At 36.6% G+C, this 21,820-nt stretch overlaps 5 protein-coding genes and 2 long non-coding RNA genes across 11 annotated transcripts in view; 5 read left to right on the forward strand and 2 right to left on the reverse strand.

Annotated features, from left to right (window-relative positions):
• LOC111799054 overlaps positions 1-2,053 on the forward strand; it is a 2,463-nt gene extending 410 nt beyond the window's left edge. Inside the window, exons 1-2 of the mRNA XM_023682444.1 lie at positions 1-301; positions 1,284-2,053. The exon at positions 1-301 is cut by the window's left edge and continues 410 nt beyond it. Of these exons, the coding sequence (XP_023538212.1) occupies positions 1-301; positions 1,284-1,646 (664 nt within the window). The 3' untranslated portion in view covers positions 1,647-2,053. The remainder of the gene's footprint in view (positions 302-1,283) is intronic.
• Positions 2,054-2,074: 21 nt separating this feature from the next.
• On the reverse strand, positions 2,075-4,923 carry LOC111799055. The gene is made up of 9 exons (XM_023682446.1): positions 4,813-4,923; positions 4,481-4,611; positions 4,312-4,387; positions 3,816-3,898; positions 3,187-3,225; positions 2,968-3,038; positions 2,783-2,897; positions 2,400-2,505; positions 2,075-2,305 (listed from the first exon to the last, which is right to left on the reverse strand). The coding sequence occupies exons 1-8, from the start codon at positions 4,856-4,858 to the stop codon at positions 2,431-2,433; spliced, it is 636 nt and encodes a 211-aa protein (XP_023538214.1). The 5' UTR covers positions 4,859-4,923; the 3' UTR covers positions 2,075-2,305; positions 2,400-2,430.
• A 488-nt stretch (positions 4,924-5,411) lies between these two features.
• On the forward strand, positions 5,412-9,187 carry LOC111798573. The gene is made up of 5 exons (XM_023681814.1): positions 5,412-5,578; positions 5,663-5,760; positions 7,108-7,183; positions 7,613-7,709; positions 8,919-9,187. Exons 1-5 carry the CDS (start codon positions 5,512-5,514, stop codon positions 8,995-8,997), a joined length of 417 nt encoding a protein of 138 aa, XP_023537582.1. The 5' UTR covers positions 5,412-5,511; the 3' UTR covers positions 8,998-9,187.
• Positions 9,188-9,941: 754 nt separating this feature from the next.
• Positions 9,942-12,831, forward strand: LOC111798575. The gene is made up of 4 exons (XR_002815722.1): positions 9,942-10,305; positions 11,272-11,328; positions 11,456-11,511; positions 11,646-12,831. It is a non-coding gene; the product is annotated as an uncharacterized LOC111798575 (long non-coding RNA).
• LOC111798574 (SPX domain-containing protein 1-like) lies at positions 12,719-14,766 on the reverse strand. The gene is made up of 3 exons (XM_023681816.1): positions 14,277-14,766; positions 13,688-13,814; positions 12,719-13,332 (listed from the first exon to the last, which is right to left on the reverse strand). The coding sequence occupies exons 1-3, from the start codon at positions 14,574-14,576 to the stop codon at positions 12,890-12,892; spliced, it is 870 nt and encodes a 289-aa protein (XP_023537584.1). The 5' UTR covers positions 14,577-14,766; the 3' UTR covers positions 12,719-12,889.
• LOC111798576 lies at positions 13,234-13,642 on the forward strand. The gene is made up of 3 exons (XR_002815723.1): positions 13,234-13,342; positions 13,420-13,488; positions 13,574-13,642. It is a non-coding gene; the product is annotated as an uncharacterized LOC111798576 (long non-coding RNA).
• Positions 14,767-16,012: 1,246 nt separating the features above from the next.
• Positions 16,013-20,302, forward strand: LOC111799122. 5 transcript variants are annotated; one of them, XR_002815775.1, is made up of 7 exons: positions 16,013-16,339; positions 17,478-17,692; positions 17,860-17,950; positions 18,236-18,302; positions 18,388-18,663; positions 19,293-19,339; positions 19,424-20,302. XR_002815775.1 is itself a non-coding variant. In XM_023682531.1 (5 exons), exons 1-5 carry the CDS (start codon positions 16,281-16,283, stop codon positions 18,439-18,441), a joined length of 486 nt encoding a protein of 161 aa, XP_023538299.1. In that variant the 5' UTR covers positions 16,013-16,280; the 3' UTR covers positions 18,442-18,959. The 5 variants fall into 5 exon arrangements, 1 of the variants encoding a protein (XP_023538299.1); XR_002815777.1 differs by having other exon boundaries at positions 19,296-19,339; XR_002815774.1 differs by having other exon boundaries at positions 19,293-20,301.
• The last annotated feature ends 1,518 nt before the right edge of the window (positions 20,303-21,820 follow it).

Consider the following 21,820-nt stretch of genomic DNA (forward strand, 5'->3'; position numbering starts at 1 on the left):
CGTCAGGATCCTTAAGGGAAAGCCCTTTCGGAAGCCTGACATTTCTGTCACGATTCAACAGGTTTTGGAGAAGATGAAGGGCGGCGATTCCAGAGATGGATTTGTTGTTGATGTGGGTGCCAATGTTGGAATGGCTAGTTTCGCCGCTGCTGCGATGGGGTTTCGTGTTTTGGCGTTTGAGCCTGTTTTTGAAAATTTGCAGAGAATTTGTGATGGAATTTATCTGAATAGGGTTGGGGAATTGGTGAATGTGTTTCAGGCTGCTGCTTCAGATAATCTTGGGAATATCACCGTGCACAAGGTATTTAATCTACTTCATTATCTCAATCTTTGCAGTTTTGGTTCTTGCTGCTGAACTTAGTCTCGTTTGTGATTAGATTTGATTAGATCATAAAATGAATATTTGCCTCATTCAAATATGTTGACAAGATTGCATTCTTTTTGGGAGCTAACTGAGTGGGTTGTCGCTGATGAAGATTGAGAGTTAATTTAACTAGCAATGTATTTTTCTTTTTATCAGTTCAATAATTTCAGGGCGAGGAGATCTTTGGAATGGTAATTGGTGTCGGTCAAATGTTGTATTTTAGAAACTTATGTTCAATGGTCTCGAAAAAAAAAATGCAGTTCGTGTTCTATATATCTACACATTTCTATCTTCCAAGTGACCCCCTTGCTTAGAGGTCACATGTTCGAATCTTTGACAAGCTTAACGATCAAAGCCCTTAATTTCTTGAGAGTCTTGAGCTTTTAGTTTGTATAAATTTCTACTAGAGGGTGATTACCTACTTTGGATATTTAAATCTCAATAGTTTCTCGATAATCAAATATAGTAGGGTATTCTCTTCTATGAAATTAGTTGATATGTATTCGTGATTCTTATACTTATAATTTAAAAACGGTGAGATCCCACATTGATTGGAAAGAGGAATGAGCGCCAACGAGGATGCTGGCCCCAATGGGGTAGATTGTGAGATCCCACATCAGTTGGGGAGAAGAACGAAGCATTCTTGTGGAAACCTCCCTAGTAAACGCGTTTTAAAAACTTTAAGGGGAAGCCCGAAAGCGAAAACTCAGAGAACACAGTATCTATTAACGATGGACGTCGGGTCGTTGCAAAATTTTATGTATATTGACATTGGCTTTGAACTCTTGATTTCTTTGCTTTTATAATGAAAGGGCAGCATTGGGCCTTTTCCTGATCTGGTTTTTTCTGTTTTTGGTAAGCTTCTTTCATAAGATTTATGATTCACAGAAATGCTCATTGACTTCTGCTTATTACACAGTTGGTTGGACGGCTTGACAACAGTGCTGTATCAGCAACTGGTGCAAAGTTAGCCTTCAAATCTAATGAAGAAATAGCAGTTCAAGTTCAGTCAATTCCACTAGATGAAGTAATCCCAGATTCAGAACAGGTGCTATTAATAAAAATCGATGTTCAGGGATGGGAGTATCATGTTCTAAAAGGAGCAACAAAAATTCTATCTAGAAAGGGCAGTGAAGCCCCATATCTCATCTATGAGGAAGATGAAAGGCTGCTAAAAGCTAGTAATAGTAGTAAAAGAGAGATCAGAGAGTTCCTTCATTCTGTTGGTTACCATACTTGCATTCAGCGTGGTACAGATGCACACTGCACCAAGACTGCTTGAAATCAAATTCATTTGCAAAGCATGTCCAGAGAACAAAGAATCTGCACTTAAAATCAAGAAAATTTGAGTCATCTTGGCGTCTTATCGTCTAATGATCGTCTAATGATCGACTGCCTTGGAAATGAGCCATTCTTACATCTCAATTGCCAGATGAAGGATGTAGCAAGCATTTCATAAGCTGCCCTTGGGACTTGCATTTTGAAGCGTTGGTTCGATTGGATGAATCCAGCGCTATCGAGTTTTCTTTTCCCATTCATATGGGATGTTCTTGGTTCCTGACATTTTGTTGTAGCATTCTTCAGCTTGTTGCTAGTTGATTTTGTAGATTATAACACTTATTTTCCCATTAGATTCGATGCTTATCTTACCATTTGATAATAGGAAACCATGTGACTGTATTTTGTTGAGCAGAACAATTCCTTTTCTGTGGATCTGACTGAATTCAACCATTCATTTAACAACTATAACTAATAAGAGGTACATCAATCCATTCCCTGAAGGGAGGGATCCAAAAATAAGAGAGATCTTATGGGTATATTTATATACAAATTGTTCATGTCAAGAACTTGAGCTATACTCGATCGAAAGTTTCTAGTACTCCCGTAGTACATACTTCCTTCATTTACACGGTAAAATTTACTTAAATGATGCTGATGTGCCTGACAATAAAAGAGAGTAAACTAAGAAAATTTCGGCAGAATTCAAAGTTCTCATTTCATCATATAAACTTTTCAAATGTCAGGTTAGTATTACCTGATCATGTTTGATGGAAAAAGGGTGTTCTTTATGATTCTTTAGGTCCGCTAGTTTTTGAAGGACCAGCTCTTTCAACCATGACATCATACAGTTGCTTCCCATTCTGATCATTAAAGAAAAATTGTAGTTAACAAAACTTCCCATTCTTCTAAAGAAGATAACAAAACCCTGTTAAGAATCACGACTCTCCACAATGGTATGATATTGTCCACTTTGAGCATAAGCTCTCGTGGCTTTGCTTTGGACTTTTCTAAAAGGTCTCGTACCAATGGAGATAGTATTCCCCACTTATAAACCCATGATCTTCTACTAAATTAACCAACGAGGTACTCACTCCCAAATCCTTAACAAACCCCTCATTTGCATCTAGTAGAACTTACAAATATCACTGGGAAGAAGTGCACTTGGCCTTCTGGCTTTGTTTGAGTCTCTTTAAAGTACACCAGAATGGGGAAACTTGGCCACCATAATTCCCAATTCACAAAAGTTGAATATCTGCAATAAAATAGCATGGATTCAATTCATTTTACATGTATGATTCATTCGGGTGTGTAAAATCACCTACTTCCAACGGTTCTTTCCTCCCACAAACGCATTTTCACCTGACTCCTCAAGCTGATCTCCAATTTTTACCTCCTAAAATCACAGAACACAGGGCTGATCTCAAGAGGATCATAAACAAAATTTAAAATCCGTGACCAAATGCAAAGGGAAGAAATATGTTTCCAGATCCCATAGTTGATACAACAATAAAGAAATATTTTGCAAAATTAAGTGGACATACCAATGCGTCATTGCCAAAGACAAATCTTACACGAGTAGCCTGGAAGAACGAAGAAAAAACCATCAACTGGTACTTCGAAGAACATACATGCATCTTCAATAGCTTATAAAGAAACTTGCGTAGTCCAGAAAAACTTGCAGCAAATATTCTTCTGAGGGTAAAATTTGAGGGCATCTTCTCGATACATGTAACAGCTCAAGCCCACTGCTAGCAGATATTGCTTTGGCTCGTTACGTATCGTCGTTAGCCTCACGATTTTAAAACGCGTTTGCTAGGGAGAGGTTTCCACACCCTCATAAGGAATGCTTTGTTCTCCTCTCCAACCGATGTGGGATCTCACAATCCACCCACCTTGGGGTCAGCGCCCTCGCTGTCACAACGCTCGATGTCTGGCTCTGATACCATTTGTAACAGCCCAAGCCTACTGCTAACAGATATTGTCCGCTTTGGCCCGTTACGTATCGTCGCCAGCCTCACGTTTTTAAAACGCGTCTGTTAAGGAGAAGTTTCCACACCCTCATAAGGAATGCTTCGTTCTCCTCTCCAACCAATGTGAGATCTCACAATACATCTTAAAACCCTGTCGGTGAAAGTTTCTTTCATGAAGATCTATTGTTTTTTATTATTACCTGAACCAGTAGCAGTAGCCCAAGAAGACCAACAGGGACAGCTGCTATCAAATTTTCATTATAAGCTAACCCACCAGCAGCACCTGTTACAATTATGATGTGCTTTAGATGAAGGGGAAGGGTAAATTTCTCAGAAAAATAACAGTGAACTACAAAATGTAGGTTCAAACGTTAGTTTGTTAGAGATGCAAACATAGTTCTACATCAGATCTTAGTAAAAAAAGGACAAATCCTCGTTGATATAAATTGTTTTTGGTAGAATCCAATACTAAATCATGTGAGCTGAAATTTGAAAATATATTGTTGTCGTTTATATTTGAGTAGTGATTTTGAAACTATATGTATGTTTACTTGCTAAGGTGGCCGATTTGGCATGACATATGAGGAATAACCAGAATCTCCATCAATTTTCAATAATGGTTTTGCTCTCTAAACGTCTGAACTTCGAAAAAAAGTGTAAGCCAAGACTTACAGGCAAAGAATTCTTAGTACCCACCAAGTAAGACTATCGGAATTCTGTAATCTGGGTCAGGTATTACAGTCTCTCGGCTGCCCTTGACCCTCCTTCCAAGCTGTGAAACCCAAAAGTTAGCTTTCTTTTTCCTTCTTAAAGAAAAGGCCACAATAGACATTGAAAGTAAATGAAGAAGGGTGAGGAAGAAAACCACTGAGGCCACCGCAGACAAGCTACCACCATTGCCTTTTATGTTTCTTCTCAGAGGACTTTTGTCAAACACTTTATCGGCACCATAAAATGAGCTTCTCAAATTCCTTAGAGAACCATCCACTTCTTTAACTGATCAAACACAAAATTAATGCACTAACTTTTAGTACAAAAATCAATCCCATTACTGCAAATTTTAAATTTAGACTAAAGAACCAAATATCAGAATTTGTGAAGGCATAAGGAAAACCCATCTCCCTTAAAAAAAAAAAAAACTGAAGAACAAAGCATGAATTTAACAATAATTCTGGGCTGAGAAATTACGAAACTCACTTGGGCAAGAGAAAAATCGAGAAGAAGACAAGAGATTGCAGCCCATGATCCTGAATTCGCTTCTTTTCTCTGAAGACAAATCAAATTTGCGGTTTTTAAGAGGGCGAGAAATGAGTGGAAGTGAAGTGTTACCTCATGCACAACGTGAATTTACATAAATACCCCTGAGTCCACTAACAAGTGACTATATAATTTACTTTTGTAAAAAAACCAAATCTCAAAAAATTTTGAAACCTTTGTGGTAATAATGTATGATTAATGATCAATTAGTAAAAATTTGGGATCAAATTCATCCTCTCTCCCATAAATTTCATCTATTTGAACAAACGTTTCCATTTTTACCCTTTATTTAAATTCCGTTACATCTACCTATTTCATTCGATAAATAACAAGTAATCGACACTCAAAATTCTGTAGCTATGTGTATAAGACTTTATAGCTCAAACCCGAGCACGAAAAATTGAGTCTCGATCAATATTCTTCGACGGATTTTGTGAGGTAAAAAGTTAAGAGTAAAATTCAAAATTTTTGATGGAGGGCAATAAGGTAATTAAGGTGGAGGGGATAATGGGCCTTATCTAGTTAAAACCACAAACCAGACGATCACTCACCGCTGAAACAGAACGCAAAGTTCATCACAAAACTTTCTGAATTTCACTCCTCAACAACAAATCCCAAGAATTTCAAAACCCCATTTGAATGGCATATTCTATATGTTCTTCCACACCCATTTGCTCCTTTAATGCCTCAACCAAGCCCAACCCTGGTATGTTCTTCTCTAATCCTGCTTTTGCTTCTATTAATTCCCTTTTAAGATGTGTTCATAGCCATTTCTTTTCGCATTTTGTAGGGGTTTTTGTTGGCAACTCAGTGCCCCAGAAGGCTTTTCGGATCAATGAAGCGTTTCAAAGAACAAACCCCAGGAAGCTTTTGTCCGTTGAGGTCAAGGTATGGTTTCTCTGGACATTTCTTGTTAACTTCTCTTCGTTCTTGTGCAATGAACTTGATTGGTTATGGCTGATTTATGTACAAATTGTAGCACTGGAAATCATGGGATTGTCTGTAGCTCTATACTGAATGTCCTAGATGAAGGATTTAATTAGGAACTTCTTAATGTAGGAATGGAAGAGCATGTTTGAACAACCATTAGCTAGGTAGATGAGAATTAATTGAGTTTGAAATAAGGTTTGCAAATCGAAACTGTCTGAATCGAGTTAATTTTATCGTTTTTTCATCGTAGAGATTTGATTCTCTAAGTTTTTGGTCGAAGTTACAATGTCTTAACTATTGGTTAGAGAGGGGAACGAGACATTCCTTATAAGAGTGTGGAAACCTCTCCCTAGTAGACACGTTTTAAAATCGTGAGGTTGACGGCGATATATAACGAGCCATAGCGGACAGTGTCTGCTAGCGGTGGGCTTGGGCTGTTATAAATGGTATCAAAGCCAGTCACTGTACGGTGTGCCAGCGAGGATTCTGGTCTCCCAATGGAGGTGGATTGTGAGATCCTACATTGGTTGGAGAGGGTAACAAAACATTTCTTATAAGAGTGTGGAAACCTCTCCCTAGTAGGCACGTTTTAAAACCGTGAGGCTGACAGCGATATGTAACATGCCATAGCGGACAATATCTGCTAGCGGTGTTACAAATGGTATCAGAGCCATTCACTGGACGGTGTGCCAACGAGGATGTTGGGCCCCAATGGGGTGGAATGTGAGATCCTACATTGGTTGGAGAGGGGAACGAAACATTTCTTATAAGAGTGTGGAAACCTCTCCCTAGTAGTGCATTTTAAAATCGTGAGGATGACAACGATACGTAATGGGCCAAAGCGGAGAATATCTACTAGCGGTGGACTTGGGCTGTTACAAATGGTATTAGTGCCAATCACCGGACGGTGTGTAAGCGAGGACGCTGGGGTCCCAATGAGGGTGGATTGTGAGATCCTACATTGGTTGGAGAGAGAAATGAAACATTTCTTGTAAGGGTGTGGAAACCTCTCCTTAGTAGTGCGTTTTAAAACCGTGAGGCTGACGGTGATACGTAACGAGTCAAAACGGACAATATCTACTAGCAGCGGGCTTGTGCTATGTTTGGTTCAATGGATTTGAAGTGTAATGGTTGTTGGTTTCATTTTTTCGATAAGTTGGTAATGTCGTCGATTTTGGCCTAACACCAATCAAACTGAGCTGATTATACCTCTAATGAACTTCACGATACTTTGAAACAAAGGAAGAACACAATTTACTTTTCTTTTTCAGTTTGTTTGAATGTGTTATAATCTTGCTTTGGCAGGCTTCAAATGATGCAGATAGTACTAAACCAACCACAAAATACAAGAGCATAGTTTGCACAGACTGCGATGGAAATGGTAAGTGAAATCCTTATACAAAGTTGAGACTATGTTCATACTTATAAGAAACCAAATATGGTAGGAAATAGAGCTAAAGATCAACTGATTACCTTCGATCTTAATTCTTTTCGCATTCGGGGCACAATTGAGATGCCGTTTCAAGGGTTATCATAGAGGAACTGTCCGACATAAGGCAAGTGATAGAGACATAGAAATTCCCCACGATGAGAGGGACGGCCTTGGTCCAATGGCACTCAGAAGTGGAAGGTGTGGGCTTCCGAGAGCCCCAGCACAAAGGATCACCTCTCCCTTTTCACGCACCATTGTTTACATTTTCGTCTACACGTTCGTTTCTTGGGGCCGTGTCTCCAATGTTCTTGGATCAGCTCGAGGTTCCTCGTTTCGTAGATAGTTTGAGTTTACTGATTTTTTTCCCTCGATTTTCAGGTGCTGTCCAATGTGCTCAGTGTCAAGGAACAGGAGTGAATTCAGAGGATCACTTCAATGGACGGTTTAAAGCTGGTGGCTTATGCTGGTTGTGCAGGTATGCACAGAAAGCTCTCCCTGCTTTTAATGATATTTTGTCCACCTTACTCTTTAGTAGAACTATAAATTACCATTAGCATGTCCTTAAACTCTCACAAGCTCGACTATGGTAACTCGGAGCTAAAAAGGTCAAATTTATGTTATGTGGGTTAAAGTCCGATTCTGATGACTCAATGAGTCATTTATTTAGAGGGCGTTTAGCTCTAACTAGAGTGTTGTAACTCAGAGTTGAAAAGGTCGAACTTATGTTATGTGGCTTAAAGTCCGATTCTGATGAGTCAATGAGTCATCTCCTTTGAGGGCGTTTAGTTCTCTAACTAGAGTACTGTAGCTCAGAGCTAAAACAGTCAAACTTGTGTTATGTGGGTTAAAGTCCGATTCTGATGATTCAATGAGTCATCTACTTAGAGGACGTTTAGCTCACTAACTAGAGTACCGTAACTCAGAGCTACAAAAGTTGAACTTGTGTTATGTGGGTTAAAGTCCGATTTTGATGATTCAATGAGTCATCTACTTAAAGGGCGTTTAGCTCACGAACTAGAGTACTATAACTCAGAGCTAAAAAGGTCTGATTCTCATGACTCAATGAGTCATCTACTTAAAGAGTGTTTAGCTCACGAACTAGAGTGCAGTAATTCAGAGCTTAAAAGGTCAAACTTTTTTTATGTGGGTTAAAGTCCGAATCTGATAACTCAATGAGTCATCTACTTAGAGGGCATTTAGCTCACTAACTAGAGTACTGTAACTTGGAGATAAAAAGGTCAAACTTATGTTATGTGGGTTAAAGTCCGATTATGATGACTCAATGAGTCATCTACTGGAGGGTGTTTAGCTCTCTAACTAGAGTACTATAACTCAGAGCTAAAAAGGTCAAAACACCTTGTGTTACGTGGGTTAAAGTCCGATTATGATGACTCAATGAGTCATCTACTTAGAGGGCGTTTAGCTCACTGTAACTCAGAGCTAAAAATGTCGAATTTATGTTATGTGGATTAAAGTCCTGTTTCGATGACCTTGATGAGTCATCTACTCAAAGGGCGCTTGGCTCACAAGCTAGACTACTGTAACCCGAAGCTAAAAAGATCAAGCTTATGTCATGTGGGTGAGTGTAGTCAAGTATGCATAATCACGACCATGGTTCATTTCGGGTCTTACGAGATTTCGTATAGAATTAATAATACTGAGGGTACCGTGATGAACATTGCAGAGGCAAAAGGGACATCCTGTGTGGTGGCTGTAATGGAGCAGGTTTTGTGGGTGGATTCATGAGTACAGCTGATAGCTAGTTCTTTCAGCTGCACCACAAATTTGAGTATTTTAAGATGAAAAAGCCTATTAGTTTCAGTAGTTTTGTATAATGGGTCACATTATTTCTAAGTTTGTATTTGAAAATTATGAATGTTCTTGTTTTGCTATATTGTTTTGTTGCATAATTTGATATCGTTCAACGTAATGAATGATTTAAAACGATGAAAATTGCCTATTTTAGTCGGCAATGTTAATCCGAACATAACTAAACTAATTAAAATATTATAACCTCGATAAAATAAACGGTTGATTTGAATCTTTGTTCTCATCGTTGAACTACAAAAAAAGTAGTGGTGAAATGAATGACGATGTTTATACTATAGTTTTTCTATTTTCTCGTGTCATCACTAAAATGAATGACGATATTTTCTATTTTCTATTTTCTCGGCCGGCCTTCCTTTTCCCACCGCCCGTCTGTTAGGAATCAGGACTCTCTACGATATTATTGTCCACTCTCGTGGCTTTGCTTTGAGCTTCTCCAAAAGGCCTCATTAAACCCATGACACTTTAGAGTATTCCTCACTTATAAACTCTTTTTCTGGAGCCCTTGAACAAAGTACACCATTTGTTCGACGCTTTAGTCACTTTTGACTATACCTTCGAGGCTCACAATTTTTTGTTCGATATTTGAGGATTCTATTGACATGGTTTGGCTAAGTTTGAGGATTCTATTGAGATGGCTTGGCTAAGCTCACAATTCTTTGTTCGATATTTGAGGATTCTATTGACATGGATTGGTCTTTGTTCCATATTTGAGGATTTTATTGACATGACTTGGCTAAGTTTAGGGCATAACTCTGATACCATGCTAGGAATCACAACTCCTTGAACATAAGCTCTCATGGCTAGTTTGGGCTTTTCCAAAAGGCCTTTCACTTATAAACCCATGATCTTCCGTGAGATTCACGTAAAGAGTGCTTTCTTCTTACAATCTCCTTATGAGATCAGCTTCCCCTTCTTCTTTCACTACTTGGGCGTTGTTATTTCTGTAAGTTCGTTCTCCATTTTTGAAGTTCTTAGCTTCTTCCAATTGCCAATTTGTGAATGATTTTCTTTGGGATTACCTACTTGTATTATGGATCATGAAACACTGCCCGGAAATTTCCGTTCCATCAAAATTGGGCTCTGATTACGCGGGCTAGTTAGGGTTTGGGATGAATTATTGAGAGAAGTATTCAACGGCCGCATTGCGGTGGTCGTTTTCAAATTCCATACTTTCTTGCGTTGCGGATATTGGACATTGCGTAATGCCCACCAACTGTTCGATGAAATTCCTCTATGAAATGGTATATTTTACTTCTTCATCCGTCTTCATTTCCCCTCAATGTGGCTGTCACTTTCCAAAATTCTGCTATTTTCGTGTGACGAATATCGAACTTTGCATATTGCCCACCGAATGTTCGGTGAAATTCTATTATAAATTGGTATAATTGTACATATTCTCCCTTCTTCATTCCCTCTCAATGTGGCTGTCGCTTCCAAATTTATACTCCTTTCTGATGATGAACATTGAACATTGCATAGTGCCCACCAATTGTTTGACTAATAAGTGGTATGCTCTTACATGTTCATCCTTCTTTGCTCCCCCACACATAAAAGGAAAAAAGTAATCCATTGAGAATTGAAAGGTTTTAGATTCAAAAGGTAGCTGTTTTCTGATGATGAACATTGAACATTGAACATTGAACATTGCATAGTGCCTACCAATTGTTTGACTAATAAGTGGTATGCTCTTACATGTTCATCCTTCAAAAAGTAATCCCCTGAGAATTGAAATTTGTGGTTTTAGATTCAAAGGGTAGCTGTTTTTCTGTTTGGTATATCAAATTTTCTCTAGAACCTTTGATTTTGTAAGTACAAGTTATGATGTCGGATCTGTACAATGAAGAAAGGCTTGCACCCTCTAATGCAATGGATATCATAATGTCACTCAGAGTGGCAAATTGATGCACGTCAATGATGACCAAGGTACACCTTCTTGGTAAAGTCTACCACTTCAGAGCCAAGCGTCGACCGGCTGAAAATGCTGGGCAAGTTGCCAAGTTCAAATGACGTGACGAGATGCAGCTCAAGGATCAACTATTTCCTTGGATCATTATGGATTCGTTTCGATAACATGACCTTGTGAATATTAGGAATTCAAAGTTTCCTTCTACTCAATGGAGTTTATCCCTTTTCATAGTCTAGTGTTTTATAGGAAACTGAGTTCATTCCTATATTGACTTTGATGTGCTTTTACCTTTACTATGCAGCTCAAGGATCAACTGTTTCGTTGGATTATTATGGATTTGTTTCGATAACATGGCCTTGTGAGTATTAGGAATTTAAAGTTCCCTTTTACCCAACGGAGTTCATCCCTTTTCATAGTCTAGCATTCTATAGAAACTGAGTTATTTCTTATATTGGCTTTGATATGCTTTTACTTTTACTATGCAGCTCGAGGATCAACTGTTTCATTGGATCATTATGGATTCGTTCGATAACATGACCTTGTGAGTATTATGAATTTAAAGTTCCCTTCTACTTAATGGAGTTCGTCCCTTTTCATAGTCTAGTGCTTTATAGGAAACTGAATTCTTTCTTATATTGACTTTGATATGCTTTTACCTTTACTATGCAACTCAAGGATCAACTGTTTCGTTGGATCATTATGGATTCGTTTCAATAACATGACCTTGTGAGTACTATGAATTTAAATTTCCCTTCTACTCAACGGAGTTCATCCTTTTTCCTAGTCTAGTATTTTACAGGAAACCGAGTTATTTCTTATCTTGGATATGCTTTTACATTTGTAAAAGCATATCCAAGTTGCATTCCTTGCATTTGTGTTCAATGAATATGATCGTTTTCCATCTTATGCATCAAATTGTATAATCAAACTCGCAGGGCTTGTTATGCCACTAAGAGCTTATTAGAATAGTAGAGTTGTTGACTTAAGTATACCTTAGTAGTTAGGTATTTAATATCTCCCCTAGTTCCTATGAATTTTAGTTTTGAATCCTTCCTCTTTTGTAACGTAACATTGTGAAAGAAAAGTTGGGTATTTTTTTCGACTACTTCGGTGCCACGAGAGGGAATAATTATTTGGAAAGTTAGAACAACGTAGCCGAAGATTTTATACCGTTGGATGTTAGAGAGAGAAACAAAAAACTATCGGATAATTATGCATCAAAGGTTTAGAAACACATTGTTTTTGTTTTTTGGAGCATTAATTTTGGACCCATTTGGTAACGTTTTTGTTTTTGTTTCTTGTTTTCTATCGCTCGTCACTCTTTTTTAATAAAAGAAATGAATATCCAAAATTTTAGTGTTATATTTATTATGCATTTTAGAAGTAATAAAATGATAAAATAATACTTTTATTTATATTTTGAAAGAAAAAAAAAAAAAAAACTAGATTTTTTAGTTGTTTTAAGATTTTCACGCATCGAGTGAGAGACTAGAAACAAGAACAGGTATCAGTTTTTCAAAAACACACGAAGACTTCTATGTGTAATGTTTTGATGCATTTGTTTCCCTTTGATTCTATTCATTACATTTTTCAAAAACACACGAAGACTTCTATGTGTAATGTTTTGATGCATTTGTTTCCCTTTGATTCTATTCATTACATTAACATTCCTCGGCCCCTCGAAATCTCTTAATCATTAAATCAAGTTTTACTCTCATCATTGGTTGGAAGAAAACGGTTTCTAAAGATCTCGTGAACATTAGATTTACCATTCCTTTATAAGATTCTACATCATTTGAACTTTATATATCAGTTTTACGTGTTATGGTTAGTATCAAAAGTACTTCACACGAACATCAAAGGAAGACATACAAAGCTATAAGGGAACTTCCTTGTAGTTGGTGATACCTGGAACCATCCTACTTAGCTACTTCTTCCAGCACTGGAACGTTCTTCCATGTATCTTCTAATCCGTTCATTTGCAACGGTGGCAACGAGAAGACGCTAACGGTCGAGCTCCTGCTTCGGATTTCCTTCAAAACCCGTAATGCAGATACAGTGCTTTTCATATAAAGCGACTCCATATACTCTATCTCTGAAAGTTCCTTGGTTGCCTTGAGCAGATCATCAATGTTGGTGGTGGCAGCCTTCGTAGGAGCACCGACTTCATCGACTCCATTCGAACCAGAAGGAGGCTGCTCATTCAAAGGGAAGAGGAGATCCAACATCAGCTCACACTGCTTTACGAGCGTGTATAGCAAGTCGGTCGTAAAGAAAGGCTGTTGCAGAACTTTCTGACTGTAGGGCAAGCGGATGAGCGCGCCAGTCCTTTTGTCATACTTCTTTAGAATCTTCACAAGCCCTATAAAAAGGTATGCAAATTGTCGCTTAGATGATTTGAGCAATAACGAATTACTTCAGTCTTACAGAGTGTTCATCTTTTTCATAGGCAACTGAAGCATATTCTACGCACAAGGAATTGATTCAGCGGCATGTGGCCACAATTTCAAGATCCCAAGTAAGTAAAGAAATCATTATGTGCCGTAAGAACATAAAAAAGCATAAAGTTCATCAATACTGAAGAATTTTCATCATAATGAAAGATGGAGAGCTTGACCACAAAAGGGTGTAAATGCATTCAACCATGCCAAGTGCACCAATCAATGCATAAACGTAGAGAAAGGGTAAAGGAAAAGCAAAGGGAAAATAATGCATACCTGTAAAGTTAAGGGCACTATAATTCTCCAGTAGAACCATTTCTCCATGGAAGTCCACAATTTCCTTGCGAATTTTAATCATCTCTTCATTGGAATCCATTGCTTTTCCTACCCTGTCCTGTAGCTCCTGAATTATTCAAAAAGGAAAGTGGAAGCAATTTGGTTATCAGCTTGAAGACCTGTATTGTTTGATTGGTTGTAGTTTCTAGAGATGAATTTAACAATTTAATCAAACTATTTTGGTGTAAATTTCTCGATCATGAGGTTTTTCTCTACCAGCAATCTGGAATGAATGTGGATCATCAACTAGTTCTACAGATTGGCAAAAAAACAACATACATGAACATTAAACGATTACTGAACATCTTGTTTCAAGAACCATAGGATTAAATGCCTAAATTGATCCGTAGACATCTAAGAATTGGATTTTCTGGTGATCATTTGGCTAGGTCAAATTCCAGAATTGAATCGTATCTACTTCATTAATTGCAAGACTAATGAAATTCGCGGCAGCAGAACAAAACACAGATCTCAGCTCTCTCCAAGATAATGAGGAACTAAAAAGTAAAAGCAGAGAAGAAAAAAATACCTTCAATCTAATGATGTACTCTTCCTCCTTCTCCACAAAAAAACTATTAAATTTCTCAAGCTCATCCTCCAACAGCTTAATGAAATTCATCTCCTCGCTCGACGAAAAATCATCCTTCTCTCCATCCGCAGCAGAACTCCCGACGGCAGCATCAATTCTCGGTCGCTTGCTCGGCCGGTCACCGCCTTTTGGCTCCACAAGCTTGAGCCGCTTCTTCAACTCCTTGTATGACAAAAACTTGTCCCGCCACTCCGGCAAAGTTTCTTCGATCTGGTTGCTCAGACTCTTGCCGAACTTCATAACCACGGTTTCCGGCGCCGGAGAAACAGAAACGGAACGGGAAACGAGAGAGAAATTGGAATTGGAAATGGAATTTGTGGTGGTGGGAATGGCAATTGTGAGGTCGAAGCAGTTGGAAAAAGAAAGGAGAATCGAGGGAATATAACGGTAGGCGAAGAATATTCGAAGAATTAATCTGCGAATATCCCTTTTAATCTTCTTTCAGCATATTTCGCGTTTTATTCCCTCAAAGCGATAGTTGAGGATTTATTATTTTTTTAATATTTTATTTTCTGTTTATTTATTACATGGTGGCTTGTGATTGGTTGGCTATATTTAAATAAAATATTCTCAAACTTTTTTTTTTTTAATTAGAAAATTCTAAAAATTAAGCTTTAAATGGATAAATTGTGTTCAAAAGGCCGTGTTATGAACACGACTCTCCACACTGGTATGATATTGTCCATTTTGAGTATAAGCTCTCTTAACTTTGCTTTAGGCTTCCTTCCACAATGGTATGATATTGTCCATTTTGAGTATAAGCTCTCCTAATTTTGCGTTAGGCTTCCTCAAAAAAATATGGTACGGATAGAGAGAGTATTTGTTCATTATAAACCCATGATTATTCCTAAATTAGGTCCAACAAATTGAAGGTTTAAGATATAAAAATGTTTAATAAAAGGAAATATATATATATATGTATATGTATGTGTGTATATATATATATATATATATACATCCTTTATCAAGTTTTCGAACGTTTTGGTTGTTTTCCTCTTCTAATTATGTTTGGCTCGTAGATCAAGATTTTGTCCGGTTGATTGATGTCAACTAACCATTAGTAAAGATAAGTCTCAATAGGGCCTAGTGTTCATATAACTCGATAACCCGATCAACCCGAACTACAAATGTTGGGTTTGGTTAGTTTTTTTTTTAAAAAAAAAAAATTGGATTTGGTTGAATTTTTTATTTTTAAAAAATTCAGTTTAAACTTTATGAACGTTTGATATTTAACATTTATAATCGAAGTTAGTGGTGTGTTATAACTAACATTTCATATTTGAACTTATGTAAGTAATTTTTTTAAAAATAATTAAAAAAAAGAACAGCCTGACAATTTCAGATGATTTGTGAGTTGACTTTTTTATTGTCGGGTCAACCCAACCAACCCAAAACTAAGGTTACAATCCCGCCATTTTTTAAAAAAAATTAAAAATATTTAACATTTGTAACGGAGTTTTCCGTTTAGTGATGTGTTCAGTAAATATTTTATATTTGATTTTATGAATTTTTAGTTATTAATAGTATGGATAAATAATAATTAAAAAAAAACAAGTTATTATAATATTACAAATTTAAAGATAGTGGGTTCAATAGGTAATTCTATGAAAGTATGGGGGGTAGTTTGCAAATATTCAACAAATAAATAGTTTATATCAAGAGGAAAAAATAAGTAAATAAATAAAGAAGGAAGAAGAAGAAAAGATGAACACGCGGTTGCGGTTTGTTTATGTTAACTGCTATTAACGGTATAAAATTACGGAGTTCCGCGGGATTCCGTAAAGTTTCAATGGAAGTCGCAATCGCAACAATATCCTATCCATTCATACCTTGTTTATCCCTTTCTATCCGGTATTAGGGATTTCGATTTCGGTTTTTCGATTTCGGTTTCGATTTCGGCATGTTTCTATGTTTTGATGTTTGTAGTTTGATTTTTTGCCGAGTATGGTGACGCCAGAGAGCTGGATTTCTGTTTGGATCGATCGATTTCTCTCTTGTTTGGGGTAAGTTCTCTTGCTCTGTGTCGATCGCCCTATTTCTGTTATCAATTTCTCTCTGGTTTTCGGAATTCTTTGATTCGAAGCATGCGGATTAGGAACTTAAGCGTTGCTCCGGATTGTCTGCTGTTGATTAAATTTGGTCGTCTGTGGGGACTTTTTATGGATTCGTGATATATTCATCTTATGATTGTCATTGTTATTTCAGAGGTTATATTTTGGATGACTGTTTTTAACTGATGGATGAATTTGTTCTACAAATATTTTCGGCTTCTCTTATGAATAGTTAGGAGCTTTGGGAGAGATTTCATTGATCTTAATCTGTAATTAAGGAATTTTTTTAGTGAAACAAATACCAGTTGGTTCTTAGTAGCAAGTCTTCATCTCTGAAGAAGGAGATGAAGATAGCTTCATTTGTCTTCCATGGATTGAACATTTACACATTGTGGCAGGCATATTTTTAATTAGGTTAATTTGTTCCCTTACTAATAAATTCTTTCATGACGAAGCATTGATCGAATTATGTCAGAAATGGACAAGTTTAAGTGAAAATTTGGGATATTATAGGAAACAGAATCCATGATAATCCAAGCAAAAATACATCAGGATATTTCTTCGTCTTGGCAATTTCGTGACCTCGTTGAAGAAGATGGACTATGGTAGGAGATCAAAGCTCTTAGATTGAGTGGATCATAATTGAACTCATCATTCAAATCGACTCTTGCTCACAAATGTATGCTCTTTAAATTAGTAGCAAGCTAACACATGTCGTATATCGTTAATTTATCAAGTGATTGATCATTTATCTTTCTTCAATTCACTAAAGTAGTTCACCTCTCTGTTACAATGTTTCATGTTTCGTTGTCATTAACTGAGTCAATGACATTGAGGGTTCATTTTTCTAAGTTAGTGATCTGCATAGTCGGTTTATTTCAAACTTCATTGAGGTCCCGAAGTTTAACCGTGTTATTGAATTCCTCTCTCGACTTAAAAGTATGATGGAGGCAATTAGAAATGGCAGTATCATGATGTTCATGCATTTGCATTTATCATTAATTCAACTGTTATGTTGTTGTCTGTTCTGCAATTATCCTAACCGCAGTTTTCAATATGATTCTAACAAAGGAAGTGTTTCTTTTTGTAGGAGCACCAAATGTGCACCTGCTATCTCCGGGAATAATCTGAATTCTAGGATGCCAAGCATGTCAGAAGATTTTTGGAGCACAAGCACGTGTGATCTCGATGAGTTGATTACGCTTCAATCTCGACAGAGCTCATTTATCAGCATAATAAATCACAACCCTAAACATGGAGGTGGCACTGACGATCTGAGCAATCATTCTGACTTTGTAAATCATGGTAAACTCAGATCTTATTTTCCACTGCTTGCTGGAAAGCAAAAAGGATGTTCCTTTGTTTGCACTTTCATTCGTCATATAGCTTTAGTATCATTAGTTCTATACCTGCTCTAGTCTGGTTTAAAGTGAATCGATTTGTGTCACACAAGCTTATATGCCAAATTGCAGGTTTGATTCTTTGGACTCAGACCAGGCTTCAATGGATCGGAAATTATGAGCCTGCGAAACGAACCAAAAAAAATCATTTTACAGGATTAAGGTGAGTCTAATTTTGACACAGCTACATACTCGTTCACGGCATCAACCTCGCTGTTAAATATGTCCACATGCTTATAATACAAATGAAATCTGTCTCTTGCCGATATTCCTAGTAATTAACTGAATATTTTCTCATCGTATTCGCCAGTTGTTCGAAATTTTAGGTCATTACAAATCAAGTAGAAGTTTTTGAGTTGAAGCACACCCATTTTGGAAAGTCAAATTTCCAAATTTTGAGTCATTGAAAATTTTTGCCCCAACCATATTGCTTGGTTTCTGTTTGCAGTTGGTATATGACCAAAGACCTCTTGCTGGAAAACAAAAAACCTTTTCCTCGGCCCATACCTTTATCTGTAAGGCTGCTCTTTGCTGTTTCCTTTAATTGAGTACACATTCAAATCCTCTGCTTTGAATATGTAATCATGATACATTTGACAGGAAATGGTAGACTTTCTGATAGAAGAATGGGAAGAAGAAGGGCTGTATTATTGAGCCAATCAATGGAAATAAAACGCCATCACCTTGTACATACACCATGTTTGTGACTTTTTCAGAGTTTAATTAAACGGCCACTGCCTTAACTTGGGATCAATTCGGTATTAACAAACAAAATGACACCACCTGGTTGGCGGTACATTGAAGATCTCTAGGGGAGAAGCCAAGTGTGGAATAAACTGAAATCCAAGTTCTTCTGAACGATCGGCGAGCTAAACGGTGAGCCTCCTCCGACCATCAGCTAATATATATACTTCATACATACATATCGAGCTTTTTTCATTGTTTCTTCTACGCATGACAGTATGCATCAACTTTGTTGTGTGTTTAATACAATGTTGATGATTGACTTGTTGTAATTGATGTATAAGAATAGATATTAATCTCTAACCCACAAACTCTCTGGCTTTGAATTCTGATAATACTGAGCTTGATTTTGTGGTGATATTGCTGTCAACTTTGTGTTGGATGGTAGAGAACAAATAATAGACAAAGTCAAGTCCCCATTGTCCTTTTGTCTGGTGGTTGTGGCATTAAAAGACTATAAATTTTGAAGGGTTTATGGTTGAAGATGCAAAGATGCTTTTGAAACTCATTTTCAGCTGAGAATACTCACTGTTGTTAGCATATGGACCCTACCTCTTTAGATCAGAAATCTTATCTCCCATTCTGATAATATAGAATGTAGGTAGGAGGAAGTGGAATCATTTTTTGGTGGCATAAATGTTTTCACTCAAATTATGTACTTTATGAGTCACAATGAGAGAGAAAATGATCTTTGTTTTCTTTTTCAATGGTTCATATATATTGGAATATAATGGTACTCATCCCGAGTTTGTATGTTGCAGCAGTCAGATTCAAAGTATGATAGTGGCCTGCATAGAGATAGTTCCCGGTAAAATTTTCATTTTCTATAGTTGTTATATAATCTCTATGCATAGAAATATAATGGTATTCATTATGAGTTTGTACGTTGCAGTGGTCTGATTCGAAGTATGATAGTGGCTTGCATAGAGATAACTCCCGGTAAAATTTTCAGTGTTTAGGGTCAATAACTTATCTTATGAGATGAGTTGAAGTACTCATAGTACTCGTAGCTAGGTTTTATAAAGGTGAAAAACTACTTAGATGGTGTACGGAAAAAGATATCAATTTCTAACTATTGCATAGAGATAACTCCTGGTAAAATTTTCATTTTCTATAGTTGTTATATAATCTCTATGCATAGAAATATAATGGTATTCATTATGAGTTTGTACGTTGCAATGGTCAGATTCAAAGTATGATAGTAGCTTGCATAGAGATAACACCCGGTAAAATTTTCAGTGTTTAGGGTCAATAACTTATCATCTTATGAGACCAATTGAAGTACTCAGAGTACTCGTAGCTAGGTTTTATAAAGGTGAAATACTACTTAGATGATGTACGGAAAAAGATTTCAATTTCCGACGCTTGCATAGAGATAACTCCTGGTAAAATTTTCAGTGTTTAGGGTCAATAACTTATCTTATGTGATGAGTTGAAGTACTCATAGTACTCGTAGCTAGGTTTTATAAAAGTGAAAAACTACTTAGATGATGTACGGAAAAAGATTTCAATTTCCGACTATTGCATAGAGATAACTCCCGGTAAAATTTTCAGTGTTTAGGGTCAATAACTTATCTTATGAGATGAGTTGAAGTACTCATAGTACTCGTAGCTAGGTTTTATAAAGGTGAAAAACTACTTAGATGGTGTACGGAAAAAGATATCAATTTCTAACTATTGCATAGAGATAACTCCTGGTAAAATTTTCATTTTCTATAGTTGTTATATAATCTCTATGCATAGAAATATAATGGTATTCATTATGAGTTTGTACGTTGCAATGGTCAGATTCAAAGTATGATAGTAGCTTGCATAGAGATAACACCCGGTAAAATTTTCAGTGTTTAGGGTCAATAACTTATCATCTTATGAGACCAATTGAAGTACTCAGAGTACTCGTAGCTAGGTTTTATAAAGGTGAAATACTACTTAGATGATGTACGGAAAAAGATTTCAATTTCCGACTATTGCATAGAGATAACTCCCGGTAAAATTTTCAGTGTTTAGGGTCAGTAACTTATCTTATGAGATGAGTTGAAGTACTCATTCATAGTACTCGTAGCTAGGTTTTATAAAGGTGAAAAAACTACTTGTACGGAAAAAGATTCAATTTCCGACTATTTATTTAAAGATTACATGAACTTGACTCGAAAAGTCTGTCGTTCAGAGTTTGACTATGGGCAATGAACTTTATCCCTTCATCTATATTCAATGAAAATTATGAAAAGCAAGCTGTCCGTCCTTCTTTGACTTTTTGAGGCCATTTAAAGAGATGAGACATTGTTGAAGCATGATGTGAACTGATTGAGAACTACTTTTTCTTCAATTAGCTTCACAAGGGACCCTTCCCAAAGAGATGAAAATCAAAATGAAATTATTTCATTACTTTATACTCCAAAGTTTGATCTCAAACAACGACTTTAAGATGATTATGTCGTGTTATTTCATATCAACTATAATTATTTCATTTACATTTTCTTAATGTTTTTGTCGTTTTTTCATATATACATAAGATGTAAAGTGTCATATCAATATTATGGTTGGTAATCAATAATCTCGAGATTGTTCCAAACGTTGCTTTAATTTTTCTCTTAGAACTTTTTAATAGCTACATTCGGACAAATCATTTACCACAATGTTTTTGTAACGCTCCATACCCAAGACTTAAAATTCGAATACAGCTCCTGATGGTATCAACATTTTTATGCATCTCTCAAAAACGTAATCATGTTACTTACTGCCCACTACTAGTAGATATTGTTCGTTTTGGCTCGTTACGGATCGTCATCTACCTCACGGTTTTAAAATGCTACTAGGGAAAAGTTTTCACACCAACACGTGGTCTTAAATCATAATAATAATAATGGTTGGGCATGTCTAAACCAATCTTGGGATTCATTACAATGAACCTTGCCTTCTTAAATCTTTCTAAATTCAACAAACATATCCAAAGAGACCAAATAAAACCATGTGATTCTCTCTCTCTCCACATGAGAATTCTTATTTTTATTTATGTTTTTGAAGATTCAATGTGATTTGTGGAGATTTGTAGTTGATTTCATCAATCTTCATTTATAGATATATATATATATTTATAATTTGCTATTTTTAATAGATACGTGTATTACGTCTTAATTAGGTTGAGGTAGGTATTCGATTCAAATTGCTTGCTTGATTAAGAGAGTATGAACGGGACGGAAAAAGAGTTTCGATACAAAGTAGATTTCTCACGACCCTCTATATAAAAAAAATTAAAAAATCTAAAAATGATGAATATTAGTAGAATCAC

This window comes from Cucurbita pepo, chromosome LG07, assembly GCF_002806865.2.
Source record: "Cucurbita pepo subsp. pepo cultivar mu-cu-16 chromosome LG07, ASM280686v2, whole genome shotgun sequence".
In the NCBI taxonomy this organism is placed as follows: Eukaryota; Viridiplantae; Streptophyta; class Magnoliopsida; order Cucurbitales; family Cucurbitaceae; genus Cucurbita; species Cucurbita pepo.